The sequence below is a fragment of the Anastrepha ludens genome, chromosome 5 (genome assembly GCF_028408465.1).
Source record: "Anastrepha ludens isolate Willacy chromosome 5, idAnaLude1.1, whole genome shotgun sequence".
In the NCBI taxonomy this organism is placed as follows: domain Eukaryota; kingdom Metazoa; phylum Arthropoda; class Insecta; order Diptera; family Tephritidae; genus Anastrepha; species Anastrepha ludens.
Window position 1 is genome coordinate 86,079,097 of NC_071501.1, and position 21,806 is coordinate 86,100,902.

General features: G+C 41.0%; 1 protein-coding gene across 1 annotated transcript in view; it reads right to left on the reverse strand.

Moving 5' to 3' along the window:
- Positions 1-11,890: 11,890 nt before the first annotated feature.
- The window catches only part of LOC128862841 (uncharacterized), a 63,647-nt gene continuing 53,731 nt past the window's right edge, over positions 11,891-21,806 (reverse strand). Inside the window, exons 2-3 of the mRNA XM_054101612.1 lie at positions 16,470-16,670; positions 11,891-13,216 (exon numbers count right to left, since the gene is read on the reverse strand). Coding sequence (XP_053957587.1) covers positions 12,657-13,216; positions 16,470-16,569 — 660 coding nt within the window. The 5' untranslated portion in view covers positions 16,570-16,670 and the 3' untranslated portion in view covers positions 11,891-12,656. The remainder of the gene's footprint in view (positions 13,217-16,469; positions 16,671-21,806) is intronic.

Consider the following 21,806-nt stretch of genomic DNA (forward strand, 5'->3'; position numbering starts at 1 on the left):
AATTATTTATTCTTACAATATATCTTATATTAGATGTGTATGTCCGTCTGCTACAACAAATACTTATCTGCACTGCATCTCCACAAATGAGTTATGTGAACTTGCGTAGCTGCACGACATAGAAAGGAACGCCAACCAAAAGCCTAAACGAAAAATATCATTTCTTATGCACGTGACATTATCTCGACGGGCTTAATTTAGTACTCACACACACACACACGCACACATACTTACCCACACACAGAAAAAAAACCCATAAACTCTCTTTTCCAAGAGACTTCCCACGTGACGCACAACTCAAAAGCGGTCGGTCAAACCAACAAATATTTCTGAATAATCAGAAGAACGACCATTTCCTTCAACACTCTAAGAAAAATATAATAAAATTAAAGAAAATAACATAAAAGAAAAGAATCACTACAAAAACATTTACTCAATTTGTAGCGAACCTAATTCGCAAACAGTAATTAAGTTGACCCGAAATATACGCACCAAGACCCAAAGTTCTTGTCGCCAACAACACAATGTCACACATATTTGCCCTCGCAAATCTGGCGTATCCCTTTGATGCGTGCTGGCCGTGTCGCTGTTTCGGGGCAATTGCCCTTCCCATTTATTTAATTTTTTCCATTTCATTTTATTGTTGGTGCTTGGCGTATCCTGCTCAATACGTTCCTTTGTTTATTTGTTTATGTATTAGTGTATCTAATTTTGGAGCTTTGTTTAAAATTTATTCTGCTACTTAACCGAGAAGTGTGGAAAAATAGTGAGGGCAAGAAAAAATTACGGAAACGACAATAAAACGAGGCAATAAAAAGCGTAAAAATTAAAAGAAAAAGTGGGAATCAGAAAAAAGGAGAAAAGTGTAAAAAAATGTTGTAAAAATAAACCACTTTTTGCTTATCCTCTCAAAAAGGAATTGTACCGAAATGTAACTGTAATCCAGTTACTTTTGCAAATATGCACTGCTTTACTTTGTATGCATAAGCATCTGTGTGCTTGTGTGTGTGTGTGAGCTAATTTTTCTCCTCAGGCGCGCTTGTCCATTTTTTTACGCCACCCTTCACTTCAATTGGTTGGGCGCATATCGTGTAAGGGACAATTTTTGAAGGCCTTGAGTCAAAAGCAATTTTTAAAACAAAAAGAAAAATATTTAAAAAGGGAAATTTGTATGTAGCCTGAAATCTGTGGGCATAATGCAAATATGCCTTGCAGCTGATTAACAAGCGTGGGAAAGAAACAAAAATTAAACTGAGCCCTGAACTTCAAGCAAAATTCTAAGCACAACAATGAAAAGTTTAGAAAGTATAGGCCAGCAGGAATTTCATTAATAATATTTGCATTAGGCATGCATACTGCGATTTGTTTATTTTAAAGGGTTAGGGGTAGCCACTTAAGAGATTTTCTTAGAAAACAATACGATGATGCGTTGATGATGCGATGATGCACCCATTGAAGCTGTGTAATTAACAACACATTTTGGCTTTTCCACATTTTGTTGTTCACCTCCTCTTAAAAATCTGGTTTTTGTAATGAATTCCGCGCTATCAATGGTGCTTTTCAGCGTAACCACCCTTTTATCTTTCCAAGAAAATATCATCGTTCTTCCTGTTTTGTAAGCGACCGATTTATTTTCACCGAATTTGTGACGTTTGATTTTTATTGTACCTTTTAGATGGCATTTCATTTGTAATAATTCTTCTGCCAGCACAATGCTAGTGTGCATCTGGTGCGTTCGACAATAAATTGTTATACAGGTGCAGTGGAATTCTAAGGATTGAAGACTGGACGAAACGATTACACCTCTGTGGTTTTAATTCTCATTCAGTAAATTCAACGTTTTTTTTTTAATTTGTAAAAAGGTTTTCAATGTTAAGAAGAGTTGAGAGAAGAACATTTAATATTCTTGCATTAACTTAAGAGGAGCAGAAAAAATTAAATTTGGGCTTTCAAAATATCAAACTTTATAAGTATCAACAATTTTGCATTAGCACTAAAATCTTCTCAGAGTGACTTTTTCTTAACATTTTTTTGTTTAATAATACAGTTCTTTTTTTTACTTACAGTTTCGGTAGCTTTAAATTAAAAACAAAAAGAAACAAACAGCTAACTTAAAAATTTTCGCATATTGGGTATAAAAAAGCTCGAAATTTATTGTGAATAGCCAAGGGTTGGCAACTTAGAAAAAGTGACGTCACGCACTCTCTAATGGGCGCAATCTTCTTTCTATCGTTCTTGGGGGATATATATGTATATACTTAAGTATTACATATACATCAAAATTGGTATTCATAACAATTAAACCCTAGAAGTCGGTTGCTTGCAGCTGCTGCTAGCTACTTGCTCTCGAACACTCCGGAGCACCCGAGCGCCCTTTGTTAATTGTTGAATAACTCGAAAAGTATTTGTCGGATTCTCTTGAAATTTTCGCACATTATTTCTAAGATATTACATTTCATCTCACAAACTTAAAACTCCTCAATCTTCCTGCTGTGGGCAATCGTAAGTTGTTGTTAGGAATAATATTTATAGTTAAGTTGCTAACAGAATCGATTTCAAGCTAGTTTCTTCAGAATAAAGCTAACAATGAGCGTGCAAGCCACTCTAATGGCCGAAAATTTGATTTTATTTTATTAAAAGTTGCCCTCAAATGCCGCCATATCTTGCGTTTTCCCGCTTCTTTTCTATCTCGCATCTATTTTAAAATTTGTCTGCCCTTTAGTTATGCTTTCTTTTATCCTTCATCCAGCCAATTTGCTCGTGGGTATCAATGCTTCTTTTGAAGGTTAAACCATAATACAGACGTACGCTTACAAATACACACTCACACACCCATACCTATGAATATGCGCATATTTTTTCAAACCGCATTATTATTTCTGGTTGCTTTTTGTTTGAATTTCACAAAGCAACTATTGTAATTTCTTATCTTAATGGCCAGGCAGCCGGCATTTTCTTTGCGGATAACTACAATGGAGCTATCAACTATTGCACACATACATACATACATACATGCATACATACATACATGCATACATATATTTTTAATAGCAATGTGGATGAATGCTCTATTTATGTATTGCTGTTGTTGAATAATTTGAATCCGGAAAGGGGAAATATTGGCTTATTAGCCGCAGCAAAAGTTCAAGGATCTTCGATTGACAGCAGTGAGATGGAAAGAAATCGATTTTATTATTCAAATAATGTTTTTATTTTTTAAAAGCATTACTCAAATTTAATAAAATAATTAGAAAGAAAAATTATAATTTAATTTTTATGGCGGTAGGCTTTGATGAGCTTCTGTCCTTAATGATATTTAAGTTATGTAATTGATTTATTGATACTTTTTTTTGCCGAGAACGATTGGTATTAGGAAAATATATTCAAAGGCATACAAATTATTGGTAAATTTCTTCGAGGTTTGCACTTCGACCTCATGCCGTAATGGTTTTGCTTTACTGGTTACAATTGTTCGACGACGGCAGGACAGAGGCTTTGAAAAATATTTCAGTGGATGAGTAGAAACATAATTCAATACTAAAAGGCTGTGTATTAGCGCGGGTCGATTTAAAAATCGCTCATTGCTCTATGAAAATCGTATTCTAGGGATCAAAATAAGAAACTTTGCCGAAGGAACCATACCTCTGAAACGAATTCTGATGTCCCCCAATTTGGGTCGAACGAAAAATCCCACTTTAACCCATTTAGAGTGCTCCAATCGAGTCCAAATGTATGACCGACCCCCACTAACTTTGGACGGCCGATCCACCCATACCAGTGGCACACCCCCTGGAACTCCCCTGGGCGGTTCCCCATACAATCATTGAAAATATCACAATTTTTGGCCTTTATATGAGAAAAGAAACTAAAAAGTTCGACCCAAATTGGGGGACATCAGAATTCGTTTTAGAGGTATGGTTCCTTCGGCAAAGTTTCTTATTTTGATCCCTGGAATACGATTTTCACAGAGCAATGAGCGATTTTTACAGAGCAATGGGCGATTTGTTTGCCTCCCCACAAATCGACCCGGCCTACTGTGTATGGTTTGGCAACTGATTTCGGATGCTCGTCAATCCATGAAATTTAGAAGCAAAGGAAAAAGTCGCATAAAAAATTAAAGAAAAGTCTATGTAAACAATAAAATAAACGTATGATATTTTGAAAATTTTACTTAAATTTTCTTCTTCTTGTTTGCCACGATAACCGCTTAAGCGATTTTGGTCGAGTTTAACAAGCTTTCGTTTCATTCTGCTAACCGGCGCCAGTTGGATACGCCAAGTGAAGATAAGTCCTTCTCCAACTGAACTTTCTTACGCAGAGAAGGCTTTTCTCATCCTCTTCTACCCCCAGCAGGTACCGCATCGAGTACTTTCAGAGCCGAAGCGTTTGTATCCATTTGTACGATATGTCAGTCAGCCAACGTAGCCGCTGGATCTTTATTCGATGCGCTATGCCTATGCCGCTTCTTATACTATCGCCTATGATTCTCACCCCTGCCAACGTGCAAAGGCCCGAAAATCCTCGGCAGAATCTTTCTCTCAAACACTTCAAGCGTCGCTTCATCGGATATTGTCATCGTCCAAGCTTCTGCGCCATACGTTAGGACGGGCATGATGAGAGCCTTACAAAGTGTTAGTCTCGTTCGTCGAGAGAGGACTTTATTATGTCAACAATTGTATGCTCTTATTACAAAAATTGTGTCAAAGCGATTAAGTTCTGCAGGTCGCACGATCTTTTCCAGCATCAGGTTAAAGAAGTCACACGAGAGCGAGGACCTTTCTCCTTCTCTCTTTCTCCAAGACTAGGCGTATTGTGAATATCTGGTCGATGCTGGATTTTCCAGGTCTAAACCCACACTGATAGGGTCAAATCAGTTGGTTCATGGTGAGCGTTAGATTTTCACATAAAGCGCTCGCTAGAACCTTCATCATCTTTTGGCTCTACAGCTCTTTGTGAGCTTTGGCTTGCTGCACATGGGACTTCCATACGTCTCGAACGCTTGCGACTTTTTTCCAGTTCGTTATCCTAAGTTTCTTGATGTTGTCCTCTAGTTCGACGGTCCATCTTGTTCTCGGCCTTCCTCCCCTCTAGTTCGTCGGTCGCTAGAACCTTATAGACGATATTTATAAGACTAATCCTGCGGTAACTGGCACAAATTGCAGGATCACCCTTCTTATGGATGGGACAGAGCACACTTAAATTCCAATCGGCACGCAAGCTGTCATCCGACCATATTTTGCACGAGAGCTGATGCATCCTTAGCTCAGCCGTCAATCCGTCGGCCCCCGTGGCTTAACAAATTCAAAAAGTATGCCATCTATAATTTAAGTACGCAACTGGATGTCAGTCAACAGATTGCCGCCTTTGTTTCTTCAGGAGAACGCCACGATCTTGAAACCTTCTGTAAACCGTCGGACTTTCCGGTAGAACTTTCGGCCAGCACCTGAAGCTCCTCGCACTCACGCATTCTTTCTCTCTCTTCCTTTTTCACCTCTCAGTAGCGATCCCACATAGCTTGCGTTGCGTTCGATCGCGGCGTGGCCCTATAGGCAGCATCCATTCTTAGCACGGCAGCGTGGCATTCCTCGTCATACCATATATTTTTTCGAGCTTGTCGCAATCCGGTGGTACTTAATTAATTATATTTTTAGCTCACTTGATTTTTTATTCCGAGCGCTTTAGTGTGGAACGAGCTATCCTCGAACTAGCCCTGATTCATCAACCATCCCCCAGCACCCTATTACAATATATGTGCGCAACCAGCAGTAAGTGTGAGGAAGCCGAAACGTTCCCAGCTAACATCATGACGCGTCTCCGCCGTATTAATTGGGAACGCAAGGCGATGCATCAACAGTTACAGCAGCAGTGAAGGCGGATGGTTTATGACGAACCAACGACAAGCGAAGGCTTTTGAGTCAAACACTTACTTTACTTACTTTAGAACCACCTATGAATACAGTGCGAGCGATTGGCACTATCGACGGTGTATAGTCTTCTTATGTCTGCAGGAGATGTACCTGTTGTGTCTTCGGACATAAAAGCGGCTCTACCCAGATGTTATACTTTGTGGTCCCAGGGTAGATTTGCCGAGAGGTGGAACCACTTTAGTAAGAGGATTATTTTTCATGTACTGTGGAGCAAGTGTCTTGAAACCACAACTTCTTCAAATAGGACACACACTCCCAACTTTAACTTCAAGAAAGTTTTTACGATGTACGTTTTTCACCGTGAGCCGTATGGGGCAAAGGGCAGGTGATTAGAAGATACGATATTGAAATCTACACTGACCGTTCTAAGATGAGCTGTGGTGTGGGAGCTGGCTTCCATTCGGAGTCGCTCAACCTATCTCAGTCCATTCGACTTCCTGAATATGCAAGCGTGCTCCAGGCAGAACTATGTAAATCGCTAAAGCTCTACAATAATTTGAGTGGCTACCTTTTCAGACAGTCAAGCAGCTATCAAGGCCTTAGATTTTAATTCCATTTTATCCAAACTAGTTCTACAGTGTAGAGAGGAACTAGAATTGCTCAGACATTGGCTTGAAATTACTCTGATATGCGTTCCCGGTCATAGGAAAATACGGAGTAATAAGATATTGGATGAGCTGGCAAGAAAAGGTTCGGCATTGGATATAGCAGAGACGATGGCAGTTTCTGCCCCACTCAACACTATCATGCTTGAGCCGAGAGAAGGTGATCATTGGAAGGTAGGGGATATCATGCCGCCAGACTCAACCTCTCTTTGAATCCCATTGGCAGAAGCTGTCAAGCGGAAGGGGTGAAGGAAAGTATTTTCCACTACTTACGTTAATGTCCAGGGCTAGATAGGGCATGACTACGCTCTTTCGGTAAGCCTTTCTTACAGCAAATTAATGAGATCTCAAACATACTATACTAAACTTGAATCTCACAAAATGAATCTGACTTACAAAAAAAAAAAAACAGGATATCATCACATGAGAACAGGATTCGGATTATTTCAGTAGAAATACTCAACCACTTCAACAACAACAACATTTTGTTTTTATTGAACTTTATTTCTTTCTCTGGTAAAATATGTCTATTCAAAGCTGTGTGAACAGATGTTTACGCAGGATATTGAAGATCTAGTCCAACACCATAAGTAACGACGATCTATACGAGAGGTGCAAAATCCACCCGGTAGCTAACATGATAAAACTGCGAAAGTGGAGGTTGATTGGGCATACGCTTCGCGAGGACTCAATTGAAATCTGTCGTCAAACATTGGATTGGAATCCACAAGGTGCTCGGAAGGTTGGCCGTCCAAAAATATCCAGGAGAAGAACTGTGCAGAAGGAAGTTGAAACGTCAGGAAAACCTTGAATCAGATGGAGGTGTTTTACTGAGGCCCTATGCTTCAGTGGGAGAAACAGAAACCGATGATGATGAAGTGTTTGTGCCGCTTATGCGTCACTGCAGGGCATAATGCCAGCACAAGTTTGGCGGTTTCCCTACAGAACCTGCAAATTCCATTGAAGAATACTCCCAGGTTAGTAAGATGACGATTCAATCCAAAATACCCTATTAGTATTCCTGTGGTGATTCTGAAACTATTCTAATTTAATTCCTACCAATCTTTAGGAGGATGGTTCCATGTGTAGAAGTCCACGCAAGTGGGGAAAGTTACTGATCGCCATTCACTTGGGAGTGGCCAGGACGATTCTTCTACATATGGTTCAAGCAGCTCACAACGGCCGGGATTAGCCCACGTATCCTCTGGGTAGCTTCCGAACACCCGTTCGGGAGTGAGCTAAAGTGAGAAGGCGAAACATTCCAGGATAGCTGGTTGTGCGTTGGGTTTGGGACCCGCCACTTAAAAATCGCCCCCAATGAAAACTTTAAAAAAGCCTCGGATGAGACCTCCCTATACTGATGACGACCCCTGCAAACGAACTAAGGACTATGATTTGAGGACATGCACCTGGAATGTCCGGTCCCTTAATGGGGAGGGTGCCTCTGCCCGGCTGGTTGATGTCCTCGTGAGAGCAAAGGCTGACATCACTGCCATCCAAGAGATGCGATGGACGGGGCAAGGAAAGAAAACCATAGGACCTTGCGACGTCTTCTACAGCTGCCATGTAAAGGAGCGCAAATTCGGTGTCGGATTTGTTGTGGGAGAGAGACTTCGTCGCCAAGTACTGTCGTTCACTCCGGTGGACGAGCATCTCGCAACAATCCGGATCAAAGCCCGTTTTTGTAACATATCGCTAATTTGCGCCCACGCCCCGACGGAAGAGAAGGACGATGCGACCAAAGATTCTTTCTATGAGCGCCTGGAACGCTCCTATGAGCGCTGCCCCCGCCACGACATAAAAATCGTGCTTGGCGACTTCAACGCCAGGGTGGGCAAGGAGGGAGTTTTTGGTCCCACAGTCGGAAAATTCAGCCTACACAACGAAACATCCGGTAACGGACAGAGGCTGATCGACTTCGCCGGGGCCCGAAACATGGTAGTCTGCAGCACCAGATTCCAGCATAAAAAGATACACCAAGCTACCTGGCTGTCCCCTGATCGAAAAACGCGAAACCAGATCGATCATGTTGTGATAGATGGAAGACACGCTTCTAGTGTATTAGATGTACGTACGATCCGAGGACCCAACATTGACTCGGATCACTACCTTGTTGCAGCCAAACTGCGCACGCGCCTCTGTGCAGCAAAAAACGTGCATCTACCTACGCAAAGAATGTTCGACCTAGAAAAGCTGCAATCACAACAGACAGCCAGAAGATTCGCCACTCGACTCTCACTCCTGCTCTCAGAGAGTACTGCCCAACAAACCGGCATCCACGAACAATGGAGCAACATTTCTCGTTCTCTACGTACCGCCGCCGAAGAAGAAATCGGATTCCGGCGAGCCCGAAAAAACAATTGGTACGACGAGGAATGTCATGCTGCCGCAGAAAGAAAGGATGCCGCCTATAGAGCCACGCTGCGATCGGGCGCAACGCGAGCCATGTGGGATCGCTACAGAGAGCTGAAAAAGGAAGAGAGACGTATTATCCGACAGAAGAAACGAGAGGCCGAAATACGTGAGTGCGAAGAGCTTGAGATGCTGGCCAACAGGAACAACGCCCGAAAATTCTACCAGAAAGTTCGGCGGCTTACAGAAGGTCTTAAGACCGGGGCGTTTTCCTGTAAGAACAAAGACGGCGAACTGGTGACCGACGTACAGAGCAATCTTAAATTATGGAGGGAACACTTCTCGAACCTATTAAACAGTGACAGCTGCGCATGTCACCGAGAAAGTGAAGATCCCGATACCCCAATCGTTGACGACGGAATTGTCGTTCCGCTACCCGATCATAACGAGGTGAGAATAGCGATAACGCGGCTAAAGAACAACAAAGCCGCGGGCGCCGACGGACTGCCGGCTGAGCTATTCAAACATGGCGGCGAGGAGCTGGTAAGGTGCATGCATCAGCTCCTATGCAAAATATGGTCGGATGAAAGCATGCCTGCCGATTGGAATTTAAGTGTGCTCTGCCCAATCCATAAGAAGGGCGATCCTGCAATTTGTGCCAATTACCGCGGGATTAGTCTTCTAAATATCGCCTATAAGGTTCTAGCGAGCGTATTGTGTGAAAGACTGAAGCCCACCGTCAACCAACTGATTGGACCTTATCAGTGTGGCTTCAGACCTGGAAAGTCTACCATCGACCAAATATTCTCAATACGCCAAATCTTGGAAAAGACCCATGAAAGGAGAATCGACACACACCATCTTTTCGTCGACTTCAAAGCTGCATTCGACAGTACGGAAAGGAGTTACCTGTATGCCGCGATGTCTGAATTTGGTATCCCCGCAAAACTAATACGGCTATGTAAGATGACGTTGCTCAACACCAACAGCGCCGTCAGAATTGGAAAGGACCTCTCCGAGCCGTTTGATACCAAACGAGGTTTCAGACAGGGTGACTCCCTGTCGTGTGACTTCTTTAACCTGATGTTGGAGAGCATCGTGCGAGCCGCAGAACTTAATCGCTCAGGCACAATTTTTTATAAGAGCGTACAATTGCTGGCGTATGCCGATGATATTGACATCATCGGCCTTAACAACCGCGCTGTTAGTTCTGCCTTCTCCAAACTGGATAAAGAGGCAAAGCGAATGGGTCTGGTGGTGAACGAGGACAAAACGAAGTACCTCCTGTCTTCAAACAAACAGTCGGCGCACTCGCGTATCGGCACCCACGTCACTGTTGACAGTTATAATTTTGAGGTTGTAAAAGACTTCGTCTATTTAGGAACCAGCATTAACACCGATAACAATGTCAGCCTTGAAATCCAACGTAGAATCTCTCTTGCCAACAAGTGCTACTTTGGACTAAGTAGGCAATTGAGTAGTAAAGTCCTCTCTCGACGAACAAAACTAACACTCTACAAGACTCTCATCATGCCCGTCCTAACGTATGGCGCAGAAGCTTGGACGATGACAACATCCGATGAAGCGACGCTTGGAGTGTTCGAGAGAAAGATTCTGCGTAAGATTTTTGGACCTTTTCACGTTGGCAACGGCGAATATCGTAGACGATGGAACGATGAGCTGTATGAGCTTTACGACGACATAGACATAGCGCAGCGAATAAAGATCCAGCGGCTTCGTTGGCTGGGTCATGTCGTCCGAATGGATACAAACGCTCCGGCTTTGAAAGTATTCGATGCGGTACCAGCTGGTGGTAGCAGAGGAAGAGGGCGGCCTCCTCTGCGTTGGAAAGATCAGGTGGAGAAGGACTTGGCTTCACTTGGTGTGTCCAACTGGCGCCGGTTAGCACGAGAAAGAAACGACTGGCGCGCTTTGTTAAACTCGGCCAAAATCGCGTAAGCGGTTATAGCGCCAATTAAGAAGAAGAAGAATCTTTAAATAGGTTTAAGTTAAAGCTGACTATCATTGGATTTGATTACTAGTTACCAAGCTGCCTATTTTATTGCGGTATATTGTCCTAGTATTAAGGGGGGAAGCTGGTCTAGAATTTTGAAAAAATCGAAAAATTTTTTTTTGTCTTAAAAGGTGCTTTAGGGTCTTAGAAATAATATACCAAATGAGGGATGCCAGCAAAAATGTCTAAATGCCCAAATTTTTCATTCGACGGCAGTGCCTCGCAGGTATGCCCCGAACGCTAATTACAACTTTAAACGCGTTTTTCTCGAAATCACTTTTTTTAAACTGGCCGAAGACATAACTCGAACAAATCTTTACCGATTCTTACAAAATTTTGACAATACATTCGAAATACCTTTCTCCGGAGACGTACGTAGGATTTTTTATTTATATTACATAGTTTTTTTTTTAATCAACAATTTTATGTCGTTCTTTATAGTGAAAATTGTAACTTTTTGTTCAAACGTGCACCATTTCGCGAAAAAACAAAATATCGAAAAATCCAACAGAAAGAGACGTTCTGTTGTTATATAGAAACTAAAAAAATTTTATTTTTTGATCCAGGACAAAAATTAAGGAGTTTACGTCTTCGGCAATGGACCCAATAGAAAAAAAGGCGCCTTAGGAGAACTGCTGGACAGCGGCCATTTTGAAATTAATTCTGACGAAAAATTTTGAATTTGTATCATGAAAGCTATATTATTAAACCTATTTCACAGATTTTCGATTGATTCCTTTGTTGAGTCAAAATAAATTCATAAAATATGCCCATTTTTTGCGCTCTAGACCAGCTTCCCCCCTTAACTTCTTCGCCTTTCCTCTACTTGCGGAATAAGTGCGGAGAAGTTACCCTTCCCTGATCCACCTATAAATAGCGCGGCCACTCCTTTCCTGGCTAATTCATTCTTTGGTTACTTCTGTATTTTATCCTAAATTAATTCTGTAACTTTATCCTAAATATCACCACCTTAACCCAGAAAAACACAATAATTACTAATGCAGAAATTTATTTCCAATTTTCTATACATTTTTAAATACTCATATAATTCAATTATATCATAAACTTAAGTGTAAATTTTTTTACTTCATTTTCGGATTTGTTATTAAAATTAGTTAAATGCGTTACCCTCAGTGAACGGAAAGTCGGTCGAGACGAAACAATTCAATAGATCAGGAAAACTTTTTATATATGATATAAAAGTGATTATATGCATACAGGCGTGAACTCGTTAGCCAATTTGGGGTGTACAGAGTAAGTAACGGTTACATGCAAAAGCTTAAACCAAAATAAAATTTTTCTAAGTATATTTTATTTGAGAAAGAATTTTAGCAGAGAGCAGACTTGCAACGAATTTCAACAAATCGAAAATTATAATTTAATTCGAAAATATTTAAGTCACTCGAATAATGCAACTCGTTTGGCTGATATCATTTTCACATTTTCTCGATTTTATTTTATTAAACATAAATTAATTTTAAACTTCACTTAAGCTAAAACATAATTCTGCTCAAACTTAAGAAATTTCTTGCCAATTAGAAAACTTTTTAAGTTGTGAACAAAAACTTTACAAATAAAAATAAAACATCAACAAATACGTTTCAGATTTTACACTCCACATGCCACAATCCACATTCCACATTCCAAGCGTACCTCGCCGCGTATGCATTCACATCCGTTACGTCGTTACAAAGTCCAAAACAAAAAAACCAAAAAACAAAAACAACACATATACAAATGTTCCTATGCAGTGTTCATTTACAGACGAATTCCAGCATTGCGCGAGCGCACAAAGTTCAACAACTCGTCGGAGTCCTCGCACACGAATGGCTTCAAGTGATGGCAGGCCACATCGTGCCACTTGAGTCCGTCATTGTAGAAGTTGTTCAAAATCGACAAACACGATTCATCGTTACCCTGTGCGGCTTCACGGTTGTCCGGTTGTGGTTGATTGTAGCCGCCAGTGTGCGACCAGTCGCCGGTGTTGCGCTGAGAGGTGGGTCCGATTTTGGCACCCGATCCCGACCAGAACCAGCCATTCTCATTTGGTGGCTGTAAGTCGGGACGATCACAGCCAGCGAAGTTGCACTTACGTCCCGATGTCCAGATGTAGCGCACATTGCCACGTGCTATGCGCTGCTTGATGAATTCATTCTCCTGAGGTGTTTCCAGTGAGACGGCATCCATGCAATGGCGACGGCAAATGTTGCGCGCATCCAACCAATCGACTTCGAGACTACGTGTCGGCGCATGCTCCCAGCTGAAGAAGTACGAATGGGCGACACCACGCGCATCGCGGTAAGTGGCATGGCGAACACCTGCAGAGAGAGAGAGAGGGGAGAAAGAGGTAAAGTGAGAAACTATTTTGAGTAAAAATGTAGGAAAACGTATATTACAAGGTGAAGCAAAATAAATAATCTAATTTGGTTTTTGAATAACTTTTTACTAGATAAAAAAAAATTATTCTGAGTGATGAAAATCTTTATTTTGCGCTTGTTTAGTTAGGAGTCTAATAATATATGATTGACGTACGACGCCATTTGCTAAAATTACACAATCTTCCGTTTGCTGGTGGATGTATTATATGTCATCTTTTCCTATAGTTAAGCTGCGTTCAAGGCCCTGTCGTCGCCTTGTTGCAGCTCTCTTTTGGTCAACTCGTATAAAGAAGAGATCAATCGTCTCGAATGTGCACGAAACATTTCTCTTATCTGAATTCCAGAGCATAGGAACATAAAGGCAATTGAAATTGCTGATGAGCCTACCAGGAAAGGCTCGACAGAACTGGCTGGTAGTTGTCCCCATCTCAGACATCGGTGTCCCATTGACAGTTGTGAAAGGGAAACTGCGCAATTTCTTTCTTAAAAAAGTGCAAGACAAATGGAGTTCTATGTTTTCTTGCGCTGTCTCAAAAACACTTTGGCCTCAGTACGGCATTCCCAACCATTCAATTTCCAGACCCATAGCGGTTGTCACCGGTCATTGGGTGATCAGAACTCATGCGGAGCAACTTGAATTTCCGTACAACCACCATTTCATAAGCCGTGGGGATCCGGCAGAGAAAGAGACTGTTGAATCCAAGGTTGCTGGGTGAATATCTGGTTCCCAAGAGAGATCTGAACAAAGACTATAAAATAAGAAAGAATGCCCGAAAGGATTTTCAGGCCAGAGTCAAATCAAATCATGGTAGTCACCATATTTACACTGACGACTCTAAGATTGGCAATGGCACTCGAACGGGAGTGTACCCGGAACAATTATCCTTAAATTACTTCTTTAGACTCCCAAACCGGTGTAGCGTTTTCCAAGCTGAGATCTAAGCTATAGACAAAGCAGCAAAAACGATAAGACGAATGGACTTACTCCGGCAAACCTTATCGTTTTTGTTGATAGTCAAGCAGTGATCAAGGCATGTGGCCTCAACACGTATCAATTCAAGATTTGTTAAAGGGAGAAGGAGGTCGCTCTTGCTTGTCCAATAACACAATGCCACACTTTGTTCGATCCTCGGCCACTCTGGAGTAGAAAAAAAATTATAGAGCGGATGAGTGTGGAAGGAGAAAGGAGAGGCTATGAGCTTGACCTCCAGCGAGTGGTAGACGGCATTAGCGTTCCTCTAAACGATCTGTACGATGCGATTGACTTGAGCGTGATCGCGGAAACCAATAGAAGGTCGTTTCAGTCTACTAACTGCAGAGTCTCCTAAGCGCTCTGGCCAAAACTAAATCTTAAAAGCACAAAATGTCTGCTTGGGTTCAACAGAGCAACTAAAAGCATCCTCACGAACTATTGCACTGGTGACTGCACTATTAGCACCCTAGCCGGCAAAATGGGTAGACCTCTCAATGACTTCTGCAGGAGTTGTGGAGATGAAGAAAAAAGCGAGTTGGTGTAACACCTTCTCTGCGAATGTCCTATACTTCAAAGAATAAGTGACAACTATCTTTTCGATTATTTCTTTGAAAACCTGGGAAATTTGCAAAACGCCTCACTGGAGGGATTAGTTATCTTCTTAAAAAGATCTAAGTAGTTTAAGCAACTTAATTAGGGAATGAAAATCAGATGTATGTATCACATGGGCCTTAGCACCACCGAGTGTCGTGTCTTAGACAAGCAACCTGGCTAACCTAACCTAACCTAATCTACCTCTACCGGCAAGTTTTGAGTCATCTGTGCATACATGGATGGACTCCGCTCTTCCGCCTGCATCCCTTTTATACTTTTCCTTTGCTTCTAAAAGATATCTGAACATTGTGAAGGGAGTAGAGATAAACAGCGCATATTTCATCGGTTCAGATAGCTCAGGAATGCGGCGAATATCCTCCTATGGCCGCAGCTTGCATTTAGCTCCTGTTTAAGGCAATGACTTAAGGAGTTTGATACGGGATTGATACTAGCAACTCTAAGCTTCCAATGTCATTCCTAATTTGAATCACTAGGAAGACCTCAAAAAGTCTTCTCGTTCTTATATGAATCAATTCTTATAGATATAAAATCCCCTATTTCAATTTGTGATATAGTTACAGTTTTTAAAAGATGATTTTTAATGCATTTAACCCTCCGTGGGAGAATTTTATGGAGATTCGCAACTTGTAAGCTTCTTATTAAGGATGCACTAATCAATTTTGCAAATCAGAGATGGATTAGCGCTAACACCTGCGAAAATGCTAGGCAAACATGGCCAAGGCTAAATTTACGTCTGTCCAAGAGTATTATAAAACTGAGTAGACTTCAAATCAGGACCTTAGTAGGGGCCCTCACAGGACATTGTCTCATAGGAAATCATGCAAAGAGATTAGGCGTTTACACGCATGATTTCTGTCGTAGCTGCAGAAATGAGGAGGAACTGGAAACAATTCAACACCTTTTTTAAACATGCTCGGCTCTAGCTAGAAGCAGAAACCGATTTGTAAAACCCTACTTCTTAACGAATATAGATAATCTATACACTTTAGGTATCAACAACCTTTTACGCTTTGTCAAAAGCTCAGGATGGTTCTATATGGAGAGGGAAATGTAGCCCAGCCGTCGCGGCTCACAACGGACCCATTCCGTGGTCTAAGTGACATCGTTGTCTCTATGTGCGATGCGGCTGCCAAACCACCTACCTACCTACCCTCCGTGGGACAGCTTTTTTGAAACCTTCGATTGGGCAACCGGGTCTGGCCTTTTTTCGCCATATTCGATGATCCTTTTTAAATGAAGCTACATGGACGGTCAAGTCGTTAGCTGTAATAGACCTATTTTAAACTCACGTCCAAAGTCAAAAGAGTTTGGCCAGACCGAGGAAGCTTCGAATACGAACCCATTTAGCTTTGTCAGCTTACTTCACTGTCAGAAAATGTGGAATCGAGAGAAAGATTGCCACAAACCCAAGTTGAGTATAATTCCTAAACTCCTCTGGCTCAATTCAACAGTTTTTAAGACAATAAAATTCATATACCCTCCTTGATTTTTCCTCAACTCCGTAGCTCAGAAGCTTTCAAGGTACCTTAGGCTCAAGCCTCAGGCGTTTCAATGCACTTGTTTGTAAAACCAATTAGTTCACTTATGAATATCACATCTACTTACGATTGGCACAGCTGCGTGGATCCGGCAACGCTAGGCGACGTTGAGCCAAGGCGACAGTGGCACCAAACGCCAGCAGCAACACAGTGCGCAACAGCGACATCTTTCGTAGTGTATGTATTTTTATTCTAATTTCTTATATTTTTTTATTTATTTTTTCCTCTCAAAGTCGTTCTTCTGTTGCTGAAACCTGGAACGGACTGACTGCGTAAAAAAAGAAAGAAGAAAACCAAGTGGTTAGCTTGAATGCTCAAATGAAAATGAAAGTCAGGCTAGTTAGGAAAAGCGTAAAAAATGCTCACGAATTGCGAAAACAAAAACAAAAATTTAAATAAAAATGAGGAAAATTTAAAATAGTACAAAACAATGCTGAACAAAGTGCCTAATGAAGTAGTTTATCAATTGGAATGCGCTTAGTTGGGCTGCTAATTTGGGCACATAAATACATGCATACACGCATACATACATTCATTCATCATACATTAACATATTCATACATACACACATTCATCCATACATACATTCCCATACAGTTGGCGTGGGGCTAGCGGCGGACGATGTTTGTTTTGATCAGCCACCGCACACCCAGTTCGCACGCTCCATTGGCGTTGATGAATGGGAGAAAGAAAGAAAAAAGTACAAATTGTACATATGTATGTATGTAATATGGATATGTATGTAATATGGTAACACATTTAGGTACGACCAAAAAATGGGCGCTGGTGTGCTGGTTATAGTTTACAGCAACTTTTTAAGCCAGTCAATATTTCTCACATCATTTTTAGGCCATATTTTTATTACACATAAATACTATTTTAAATATATACTTTTCGTGGTTTTCAATTCCTCTAATTTTGTAGTATCTTAACTTTTTATAGCAAGGGGGAAATAGTATGTGAAGGAAAAGTAAGCTCCTACTGCTATCACAAAAAACCGAGCCAGCAAAAATGTTACTTGACTTGACTCCCCCAACATTTGGTGCGAGCAGGTGGCGCAAAATTAATCGTCCGAAGATATTGGATTGACCATAAACACTTACTTAAATATACTACAAGGTGGCGCACAATTACTCATATTCAATTGTGTTTGTTTATAACTGTTTTAATAAAAAAAAAAATATTTTGAGTGATGAAAGTCTAAATTGTGATCTTTACGCGTTCCATTGCTTGTCTGTTTGTACTATATTCTACAGCTGTCCAGCTCACAGCTATCGAATTTGAGTGATGTGCGACGTCATTTGCAAAAATTTTGAATCTTCCCGTTGAGTAATTAATTTTGCGCCAGCTTGCTAAAACAGACTGCACCATGCCAGGAACGAGCAGAATTTATATCCTGCAAAGAGCTTGCACTCCAGTTTGAAATCTATTTTACTCTTTGTCGTGAAATGTGGTCGGATTCTGACTGCAGACTTTTATTAAAAGACGCATTTTGCGAATATGACAGCCAGATAGACGGAATTTCCAGTCGCGTATCTCTAACGCGGCTTTATTTTTCAGCTCGCTCACGGAAGCGCCGTCTTTCATTTTACCCTTCAGAGCTTCGTTGGATTGTGATCCTGGTTTTACACATTCGTCTAGTAACAAAAAGGAGCGCGTCCGTTTTAACTTTCCTTATTCCTCAGACTTTCGCCCGGTTTTCGTCTGTTTTAACATCTGGGCGGAAGTTCTGCTGCTTCTAAACACCGTTGGGTTTCCTTTCGCCCTTTCTTGTCTGAGACCTCTGTTTGATTTGCGTTTCTGCCTCTTGTTTCTTTGTCTTCCTTCTCTTTGCCAGTTTGCCATTCCATCTTTCTAGTCTCGCATACTCTCCTCCCCTACCTTGCCCAGCCGAGCTGGAGACCATCCGTTTTGATGATGCAGCAGTCGGGGTCGACGAATCACTTGGGTTAGTTAGTGCTTCTGCTGGGTTCGTCATCTTTATTTGTTTGACCTCTTTTTCCGCTTTAATCCAGTTTCATCGCAAGCTTTCAATAATGTCGAAAAGCTCGTCTAACTCGGATACCCCAGTCTTTACAATGCTGCTTGTGTTTTTCTGCTTCTGCATTGCCAGCTTCACTTTATTAAGCGTGAGGCGGCACTTTGCGAGAGCTTCGTCTTCTTCCACCCTCATCTTAGCGGTAAATTCCTGTTCCGGGGAGCTTTATTCCAAAGGCAGGCTTTGTTCAGAAATGGGAGTATCTAGCGCGGATCGTCTACTTGCTTCGCTTTGGGTTTGGTGTTATAGAGCCGTCCGCTTCTTCGTTGGGTCTGACTTTTTCATCAAGAATTTGCGGCGGTGAATGTTGGATTTTGTTTCTTCTTCAGAAGGCTTCCAGGTCTTCATGTCCAGGTGCTCCCTCCTGTTGCAAAGCTGTCACACAGCGTCAAAGCCATTTGTGAATAATGTAATGTAATATTAAATGTATACGAAATGTTTCATACTTCTATACCCCAATGCACTCATATCGACTCCCTTAGAAACGTGGAAATATCTTTAATGCTGCTATCTTCCATTGGAGGCAATCACCTTTGCCAAATAAGCAGGCACACTTGGCCAGAATGGCACCATAGCTGCACAAAATCGCTACTGAATCTTAAGAGACAGGATATGATAAATACGATACGGATACTAACAGAGACTTGTCTAATTGGAAGGCATGCGAATAGACTGGGTGTACCTCATATTGACTTTTGTCGAAGCTGTCAAAATGTTGACGAAGAAGAAACCGTGCGACACCTCCTCTGCACATCCACTGCTCTATACAGAAAGAGTTTCCACGCTCGGATTCGCCTCTGTTGACAGCACTGAAGATGTCTTTTAAATAAGGTTGCCGAAATTAAAAGAAATGCATTAAATCCACGGGTTGGTTCAGAGAAAACTCAGGAGTATAAAGGACGAGCTACAGTGGCTTCACAAAGGGACAATTAAGGTCTAAGTATGTCGGATGATAGCCACTCAACCTAACTTAACCTATACTTCTAGAGAACTGCATTTACTGTCCCATGTGGACGACGGAAAATCATTCTTAGTAAAAAATTACTACTTTGATCAATAAAACGTTCTCTAATCGCACCTTACAAGTTTCTCGTACTACTACATAGCGCTTAAAGACGGATAATGACAACATTCGATGACTTGACTTTTGCTCGAGTGCTCGAGAGCGGGGTCCATAGACAATTTTTGGGAGTTTCCGGGAAGATTAGAATGCTGGCGAATACCATAAGCGGTGGTATGGCACACATCGAAAGATATGTATATAGAGCGAAGGTATTTTAGAACGAACTGAGATGGACACTGAAATTCGGTGTAAATTTCATATTTTTTCTAGAGCGCGGCTGATCAGGCTTGACTATTTAGTTGATGCTATTCAAAAGCAATGGCATACAGTGGGGAACTTAAATTTACATGTAGCCGCAGTTTTTCTTATTTTCTAACAATCTAACTTCATTAAATTGGAGATTATTGATTATGGATCTTGCGATAGTGTAATTAATTTTTCATATCTCTGAAACACTACGCCAACTGACTTTTGATGGTAATGGTAATGGTGTACGTGTTAGGCTAAGGCCTTGATGCACCTATTTAATTATAATTATTTAGTATATCGAGAAATCGAACCAGCTCCTTAGGAGGGAGCAATTGTAGGTCTTCCTCCTCTAGTAGGTGCGAGCCCAGGATTCTGTGTCTCATGTGGCCTAATGCCTCACAATTGGTGATTAAGTCTTCCATAGACTCCTCTTCATCACAGAAGAACCTGCATAATTTTGTACTAGATAATCCAATTGTTATAAAGTGTTTATTACAGACAAAGTGATCTGTAAGTGCTGCATAAAGTAATCTGAGGCCCTTTTTATCTAGAGTTAGAGCAGATTTTGCTGTGTTGACCCTTAAGTTCAAAAACTTTTTGGAGGGTTTAGGCCGCTTGTGCCGTTCCAGTGTTCCCGGATTCTAGTTCGGATCCATTTTTTGGTTTCTTGTTTTATATTATTTTTGTTGATAGGGTTGGCCCAATAAATATATGACTTTTGATAATATTAGCCTTTTTTCTAAAATTTCGACGGCCGTTACTTAAGACACTCCATACACATGCATTGGGTATAAAATGTGCAGTTCCACCCGAACTTACATTACTTCACAGGTTCACCTGTTCATTTACCTATTTGCATAATTCATTTTATTGTTCCTTTTCTATGTAATTCTTTACAAGATTTGAGTAATTCTGACTGCTCCATTGAATCGAGATTTTTTTGCCTCGATAAATGTGCACTATTTATTTTTGAAGCTTTGTTTACTTATTTCGCTTTTATCTTTGTTTTGGCTTGTCATTTTCATTGATGTACTCATTTTATGGCAAACCATTGTTTGATGGCTTTCAAGTACACACATCTACACACAACGGCCCCGAACTATCCCTGGCCTGCGCTAGGCAAAATAGTAAAAAATTTCAAACGAAATGAAGTAAACTAAAATAGGAGAAAAAAAGCCAAGCTCGAAAAAATAAAAGCAAAATCATGTTTAGTGGAGGTTTTTACATGTTCACATGCATGTACATGAGGGTGGTGGCAAATTCTGAAATTTTTGATAGTGTTCGAGACACTCTCTAGAAATATGACGTTAGCCGAAAACTATTAAGTAAATAAAGTTTTAAGTTGCTGACTTGAGCCTGAAGTTTGAAACGTAGTATTTTTCGAAGGTAAGATCATGAAATATAATATAAAACAAATAGTTAAGAATTTCTGTACTTAAATTTAACTTCACAAGTTATGGGTATCTCATCATAAACCTTGGGTGGTATTACTGAGCATAGTTGTAGCTATAAAATAAGATTTTCTTTTTTTTTCAAAAGCGTTTTGCACACCTAAGGCTCTAGTCAGCACCACTAGATCTTCTCCGAACAGCTTAAGACTTTCTATTTAGTAGTTTTTTATTTATTGGGTTGACAACTAAGTAATTGCGGATTTCACTCATAGCTGGCTTCAGTTCAATTTTTAGGTTTGCAGACGTAGTACAAATCTAAAACCAATTTTATTATTTGTTAGTTGGCAATTCAGCTGTCAATCAGTAAAAAAAAGTTTTTGGATCGATTGGGTAGTTTTCCTTTGGCGTTCGTTGAAAAATAGAAAGTGAAAAGGAACATTTTCCGCCAACCTCATCGACAGCTCATAAAAAGTTATGTGCTGTTTATGGTGGCGAAGCCTTGACATTTTTTTCGGCTTTAATCAAGTTTCATTGCAAGCTTTCAATAATGTCGAAAAGCTCGTCTAACTCGGATACCCCAGTCTTTACATCGTTGTTTCTGTTTTTCTGCTTCTGCATTACCACCTTCATTTTCTTAAGCGTGAGGCGGCTCTTTGCGAGAGT